Source organism: Pan troglodytes, chromosome 11, assembly GCF_028858775.2.
Source record: "Pan troglodytes isolate AG18354 chromosome 11, NHGRI_mPanTro3-v2.0_pri, whole genome shotgun sequence".
In the NCBI taxonomy this organism is placed as follows: domain Eukaryota; kingdom Metazoa; phylum Chordata; class Mammalia; order Primates; family Hominidae; genus Pan; species Pan troglodytes.
Genome location: NC_072409.2, coordinates 1228757 through 1235635, shown reverse-complemented (window position 1 = coordinate 1235635; position 6879 = coordinate 1228757). Strand labels below are relative to the sequence as shown.

The following is a 6879-nucleotide window of genomic DNA, read 5'->3' as shown; positions in this document are numbered from 1 at the left end:
GGCTTTTTTTTTTTTTTTTTGAGACAGAGCATCACTTAGTCACTCAGGCTGGAGTGCAGTGGCACGATCTCTGCTCACTGCAACCTCCATCTCCCGAGTTCAAGCAATTCTTTTGCCTCACCCTCCTGAATAGCTGGGATTACAGACATGCACCACCACACCTGGATAATTTTTTTTGTATTTTTAGTAGAGAAGAGGTTTCACCACGTTGGCCAGCCTGGTTTTGAACTCCTGACCTCAGGTGATCCATCCGCCTCGGCCTCCCAAAGTGCTGGGATTACAGGCGTGAGACACCGCACCCAGCCTGGGGCGGGCTCTTCCTCCCACCCAAGTGGTCCAGGTGCCAGACAGGAGGCGCTGGGTCCTTATTCCCCTACCACTATTTCAGCCAGTCTTTGTCCCTAACCCCTGCACAGATGCCCAAAGGCTACTCCCACACAACCTTGGAAGACCTGGGTGGGTGCTCAGGTCCAGGTGGGCACCAGGAGGGAAATCAACTGAGTTGTTCCCCACACAGGCACCCCCACACCATTGAAAATGTCCTCTCTGCCCAGCTGGGGTGGCTCTGCCAGGCGCACACAAGCAGCCCACTCTGTACGTGTGGGGGTTTGCACCCACACAGCCCACCCGGCCCTCCTGAGCTGCATGCACAGCCCAGCCCGGCCCCCAGTGCACAGGGCAGGCCCACCCCGAGCAGCGCTGGGCCTCTCTCTGGCAGCTCCAAGCTGGGCCCTCTCTGGGTTGCAGCCCTGGGTGCCCACCCTAGGCCCAGGCCTGAGCACAGCCCACAGGAGCAAGCTTCAGTCCAGGAACAGGTGCAAACTTTGGCAAAGAGTTTTAATGGCAAAGTTGGCTGCAGCGACAATGCCACTTGGGGTGGGGCCAGAAGCCATGGTGGGGAAGGAAGGGTCAGCGGGCGGCAGGGCAGGGCCGTGTCCCTGAAGAAGCAGCGAGCGAGGCTCAGCGGGCAGTGGCGGGCAGGCAGGCGCTACTACATGATGGAGCAGGCGGACAGTGGGTTCCGCACGTGGCAGGTGCACGCGGCCCCACAGTACTGCCGGAAGGTCTGGTAGCAGCTGCCCTCGGGCTCGGCCCCCCACTGACCCCCGGATGGGGCCGTCAGCGCCTCAGGCGGCAGGCGGCTCAGGATGGACGTGTTGACAGCCAGCGCGGCCAGGCCGTAGTCAGTGAAGAGCACAGTCTCGCGGCGGCAGGTGGGGCAAGAGATGAACTTGTACTTGGGGCAGGACTCGTAGAGAATCTGCAGGCACTGCTCACACACAGAGTGCAGGCAGGACAGCACGCGGGGCCTCCGCTGGGTGACATTGTAGGAGTGCCCACAGGTGGGGCACTCCAGGGGCTCGCCTGCCGCTGCCGAAGAAGCCGCCGAGGCCGAGGGGCCAGGCCGAATCACGTACTGATTCACAATGACCTCATCCTCTGGGGCCACGCGGGGAAAGCCCAGCTCCGAGCTTCCCTTACGGGGCCGCCGTGGCAGTGGCGGGGTATGGGGTGCCCCTTCCAAGGCAGGCATGTCCCCCCCACAGGCCTGGTTGACAATGATCTCTGTGTCTGAGGGCCAGGCACGCTTGGGTGCCAGAGTTGGGGTGGGCCGGGGAGCAGGCGGGAAGCAGGGGGCAGCCGGTAGCTCAGGGAACTTTTCAGGGTGGACAATCTTCATGGCCTCCATCTTGAGGATGACATGGGGACCCTTCAGGCAGGACATGAGGAGGCCCGGCCAGCCACTGCCCGCCTCGGGCCCGGGGTCAGAGGGCATCCGGCTGTCTCCAGTCAGACTGGATGTTCGGGTGGGTGGGGGCGTTGTGTGGGGCTGGGGGGCAGGTGACAGGGCAGCATCCTGGTCCCGCCAGGCCTGGGGGGGGGCCCGGACGGCCCGTGGACTCCTAGGGACAGCCGGCGAGAGTTGGGGGTGCAGGGCCCCCCCCAGTGGCCACAGTGGCTTCTCTGGTCCAGTCCTGGGAGGAGGAGGAAGGGGTGGGGGAGGGGGAGGCAGGCGGGGGCAGGGAGGGGTGGGAGGCTGCCCTGGGCTGGGGGTCTGGCCCAGGGTCTCACCCAGGGTCTCTGGCTGCTGAGGCTGGCGAGGGGGCGCGGGGGGGGCTCCCCCTGCAGCCGAGGTCAGCAGGCCGCGGGCCGGGACATCGGGGCAGGCAGGGGCTGGGTGGGCCCCATGGCTCCAGGACAGGGCGCCCAGGGAAGGCAGCTAGCCGAAGCGCTGGCTGCAGGAGGACCCGGGCGGCAGGCTCCGCGGCAGGAGCAGAGGCGAGGCCTGGGCCAGGCCTGAGCTGCAGGTGAGAGACGGCATGAGGGCAGTGCCCCGGCCACCCCCACCCTAGCCCTTGCCCTGCACAAAGGACCGGGCGCCCGACCTCTGACCCTGACCTCAGCCGTGGGATCCCGACCTCCGCGGGCCTCAGAACCCAACCCCCTCCCCGGTCCCCGCCTCCAAGGCCAGACGCACCTTCCCGAGGGCCGACCCCCGTCGCGTGGGGAGGGGCGCTGAGTCCGCCCCCGGCCCCCGCCCCCTGCGCTCACCTGCCCCAGCCTGGCGTCCCGGCCGCGCGCCGCCGCCGCAGAGGTTGTCTCAAAGGCAGGCCCGGACGCGGCGCCCGCGCCTCGGCCCGGCAGCTCGGGGGGCTCCGGCGGCTCCGGCGGCGGCCGCAGCGACCTCAGACGATGGCGGGGCCCGGGCGGCACCGAGGGGCGCGGGCGCGGGCGTGGGGCGCGGGGCGCGGGGCGCGGGTTTCGGCGCGGCGGCGACGGCGGCGACGGCGGCAGGTGCGTGCGGAGCGTGGCGCGCTCTGCGGCGGAGGCGCGGGGACCGCAGTGCGCGCGGCGCCCGCCCGCGCCCGCAGCGCCACCCCCCGTCTGGGGACCCGCGCGGGGTCCGCGGGGCGGGGCCAGCCTCCCCGCCGCCCCTCGGTCCGCTCCCGGCGTCGCTCTCGCCCGTGGACTGCGTGGGGGGCAGGACCCCCGCGTCGCCCCCAGTTCTCTCCAGGCTGACCCTGGGTCCTGGTCAAGCCCCCCCCCCCCAGATTCAGGAGGGGAATCCGGCTGTTCTCCTCCCTCACACTAGGAGGCCTCAGGACGCTGGAGTGAGAGGGAGGGGACCTGCGCGGAGGATCCCAGGGGAGCTGGTTCCAGGGCCCACCGGTGCCTGCCCCCGTCCCCGGCCCCCCGCCCCATGGGAAGGCCCCGAGTCCTCCAGCTCCGCCTGTGCCCGGTGCCGTAGCTCAGATAGATCGCTGTGACCCTAAGGGGCAAGAGCGGGGCGGGCGGAGCGGATCAGAAGGCCGAGGCCGGTGGACGGACGGGTCCGGTGGGAGTGCGCGAAGGACAGGCTGGCAGCCCAGTGCGGAGCGGAGGCGGCCCTGAGGACCGCACCTGCCCGGACAGGGTGGCCCCTGGCACTCCAGCGCGCAGGCCCGGGCCTCTCCGCTTCCTCACCCGGGGCTTCCCTGCCCTCCTGGGTCCGCCTTCTGCCTGTGGAGCCCTCAGGCTTGCTGGTCACCGTGAGGCAGGGGACCAGGGCTTCGAGGGCCTCCGCTGCCACGCTGTGACCAGCTCTGGCCCCGCACCTGGCCCTGGACAGCCTGGCCTCCTTCAGCTCCTCTCTCCGCTGGACTGGCCAGACCGCACCTGCTCTAGGCAGAGCCCCAGGGCCTGCAGAGTGCTGAGCCCAGAGGGGACGGTGCCGCTGGTGCGGGAGCTCGCGTGGGCAAAACAGGCTGGAGGAGCGGCCCTGCGCATAGGGTCTGGCTTGGCCCCTCTGTGGGGCCTCGGGCCAGTGTCACTCAGAAGAGCAATAGGGAGAGGTGTGCGGGTGACAGGGGCGCTGCTGGAGGGGTCCTTACGGGGCCCTGGCAAGATGGTGGGGCAACTGAGGCAGCCTGGGCCTGGGGAGGGCCAGGAGCCCAGCTCCGCCGCAGACTCTGCTCACCGACCCGGCGCGCGCCCGAGGAAGCACCAGGCCGCAGGCCCCGCCCCCTCATCGAGACCCCACCCCGTAGGGGATGAGATCCCGCCCCCACCACGAGGCCCCGCCCCCAGGCCAGGCCTTTTCAGACCCGCCATTCAGAGCTGGAGAACCCCAAGCCGAGTATTGGTCACATCCGAACCGGGTCTTTCGGGAAACCCCGGAGCGCGGGGGCTTCTGGGCAATAATATTTCCACGGCCGGTGTCTGCCTTGTTTGCGCATGCGCCATAGGCGCCACTCAAGTGGCAGGCAGGGAGGTGGGCGGGACTTCCGGCGCCTGCGCAGTGGACCTCCGTCTCCGGCCTCTCAAGTTTTGGGTCCCCAGGAGCACCCAGTTCTCCCCAAATCGGGGCCGGGTTGCCTGAACTCATGTCCCGACCGGTCTGACTGGCCCTACACAGGCCACATCTGACTGGACCCCGCCCTTCCTGGTGCTCCCCTGGGCCCCAAGGGCCCCACTGCCGTGGGTCGTCCCCGCGGCACCCGCCAGTGCCCGCTGCACCCCTGCCTGCGCGGGTGCAGTTGGAGCCTGGGTTCGGCTGGAGGCGGGGGGCCCAAGGTGGGGACGCTGGGGGGGCGCGTGTGGCCCCCACGCCCGCCAGCCAGAGGGTAACTGCAGTTCGAGAAATGAGCTAAAAATGTCAGTAGTGTCTAAAGCCCGTGTCACTGATTGTAAGATAAGACCTGTGACAAAACGTGCAAATCAAACATTTTTTATCAGTGAAAAAAGCAGAAAAGCCACTGGGCACGCTGGCTCACGCCTGGAATCCAGCACTTTGGGAGGTGGAGGCAGGCGGATCACTTCAGTCCAGGAGTTTGAGATGAGCCTAGGCAACATAGTGAGACCTACATCTCTATAAAGAATCAGCCGGCGTGGTGGTGCACCTTCCAGCTACTCAAGAGGCTGAGGTGGGAGGATCACTAGAGCCCAGGAGGTTGAGGCCGCAGTGAGCCAGATCATGCCACTGCACCCCAGCCTGGATGGCAGAGTGAGACCCTGTCTCAAACAAAAATCGGCCGGGCGCGGTGGCTCACGCCTGTAATCCCAGCATTTTGGGAGGCCAAGGCAGGCGGATCACCTGAGGTCAGGAGTTGGAGACCAGTCTGGCCAACATGGTGAAACCCTGTTTACTAAAAATACAAAAAATTAGCCAGGCATGGTGGTGGTTGCCTGTAATCCCAGCTACTCGGGAGGCTGAAGCAGGAGAATCGCTTGAACCCGGGAGGCAGAGGTTGCAGTGAGCCGAGATCGCGCAGCTGCACTCCAGCCTGGGCAACAGAGCAAGACTCCATCTCAGAAAACAAGCAGAAAGCCTCCAAGAGCCTATGGCTCTCAAGCATCTTGGTCTCTGCTAAGAAGAGGCTCAGAGGCTCAGAAGCCCTGCCTCAGCTGGGGCTTTGAGGTGTGTGAGCAATGGCTGGGGACTGCAGGCCTGGGAATCTGAGGGCCTCACCCCACTTCCTTTCCAGAGCCGTGACCTCAGGCTCACCTCCTGCCCTCCTCTCGGGCAAGCTGCAGATGCCCTTTAGGGCCCAGGCCATGCCCCGGATGTGAGGGGCTGAGTCACTGGTTTGGCAGTGCCCCTCAGAGCCCAGGCCTGGGCTGCCACCCACCTGAGGACGAGGGCTGGGCCAGCTGTCGTGCTCCAGTTGCTGGGGCCTCTTGGGATCTTGGGAACCCCATCTCTGAGCCCCACCCCATGGCCCCGCCCCTCCCAAGGAGGGAAAAGGCGGCTGCCAGTCGCTCAACTCAGGCACTGGGACCTAGAGCTCAGAAGACCGAGAGGACAGACTGCCGTGTTGCCACCACAGGTAAGCCCTTGGCCGCCGGGACTGCCCTGAACTCAGGGGCACTGCAGGGTCAGCCCCCTTCTCTCCCATCTCTCAGCCTCCCCGACCCCATTCCCAGCTCCATCCCAGGACCAATGCCACCAGGGGAGGGGGAGGATCCCTGGCAGGGGTGGCAGCTGGGAGACACCGGCCCTTGCTGCTTGCTCACACTTGGCTCACGCCCATGACACTAGCCTTGCACACACATTTGGAGGTGATGGCACCCCGGCACTGATGCCTTGGGAATGCTGAGCTTGGACGAGGCACGCTGCTCCTGGTAGGGGCTTTCTTGGGCCGCAGGCTCGTGGGCAGCCGTCCCACTCCACTGAGTTCATGTCTGTCTTCTCTGCCCACCCCTGCAGGCTGGACCATGGACCACCAAGAGATGGTCGTCAAGAACCCATATGCCCACATCAGCATCCCCCGGGCTCACCTGCGGCCTGACCTGGGGCAGCAGTTAGAGGTGGCTTCCACCTGTTCCTCATCCTCGGAGATGCAGCCCCTGCCAGTGGGGCCCTGTGCCCCAGAGCCAACCCACCTCTTGCAGCCGACCGAGGTCCCAGGGCCCAAGGGCGCCAAGGGTAACCAGGGGGCTGCCCCCATCCAGAACCAGCAGGCCTGGCAGCAGCCTGGCAACCCCTACAGCAGCAGTCAGCGCCAGGCCGGACTGACCTACGCTGGCCCTCCGCCCGTGGGGCGCGGGGATGACATCGCCCACCACTGCTGCTGCTGCCCCTGCTGCCGCTGCTGCCACTGTCCCCCCTTCTGCCGCTGCCACAGCTGCTGCTGCTGTGTCATCTCCTAGCCCAGCCCACCCTGCCAGGGCCAGGACCCAGACTTCAGCAAATGTGGCTCACACAGTGCCCGGACATTCGGGGTGGCTGTTGTCATGGGCATCTGCCCCTTCACACCAGGCACTGGGGCTCAGACCCACCAGGAAGGTGGCCGTTCAGCCCGAGCTCCTGAAACGGAATCCCAGGTCCTGGCTGGAGAGGGACACCCCTGATTACCTTAAGGCCCAGGCAATAAAGCAGGGTGATCTTCCTCCCAGCAA

The 6879-nt window shown here is 66.7% G+C and overlaps 2 protein-coding genes across 3 annotated transcripts; one reads left to right on the top strand and one right to left on the bottom strand.

Moving 5' to 3' along the window:
• Nucleotides 1-818: 818 nt before the first annotated feature.
• On the bottom strand, nt 819-3997 carry RNF208 (ring finger protein 208). 2 transcript variants are annotated; one of them, XM_016962263.4, is made up of 2 exons: nt 2480-3997; nt 819-2303 (listed from the first exon to the last, which is right to left on the bottom strand). In XM_016962263.4, exon 2 carries the CDS (start codon nt 1775-1777, stop codon nt 992-994), a length of 786 nt encoding a protein of 261 aa, XP_016817752.1. In that variant the 5' UTR covers nt 1778-2303; nt 2480-3997; the 3' UTR covers nt 819-991. The 2 variants fall into 2 exon arrangements, with proteins under 2 accessions (XP_016817752.1, XP_009456052.1); XM_009457777.5 differs by having other exon boundaries at nt 2554-3997.
• Nucleotides 3998-4072: 75 nt separating this feature from the next.
• CYSRT1 (cysteine rich tail 1) lies at nt 4073-6879 on the top strand. The gene is made up of 2 exons (XM_001138297.7): nt 4073-5807; nt 6188-6879. Exons 1-2 carry the CDS (start codon nt 5696-5698, stop codon nt 6628-6630), a joined length of 555 nt encoding a protein of 184 aa, XP_001138297.2. The 5' UTR covers nt 4073-5695; the 3' UTR covers nt 6631-6879.

Bases quoted from the DNA above. Each gene is read 5' to 3' on its own strand.
- RNF208 (XM_016962263.4), bottom strand. From the start codon at position 1,777: ATGCCCTCTGACCCCGGGCCCGAGGCGGGCAGTGGCTGGCCGGGCCTC.
- CYSRT1 (XM_001138297.7), top strand. From the start codon at position 5,696: ATGGCCCCGCCCCTCCCAAGGAGGGAAAAGGCGGCTGCCAGTCGCTCA. The intron at 5,808-6,187 runs GTAAGCCCTTGG...CCACCCCTGCAG, and splicing joins CTGCCGTGTTGCCACCACAG to GCTGGACCATGGACCACCAA.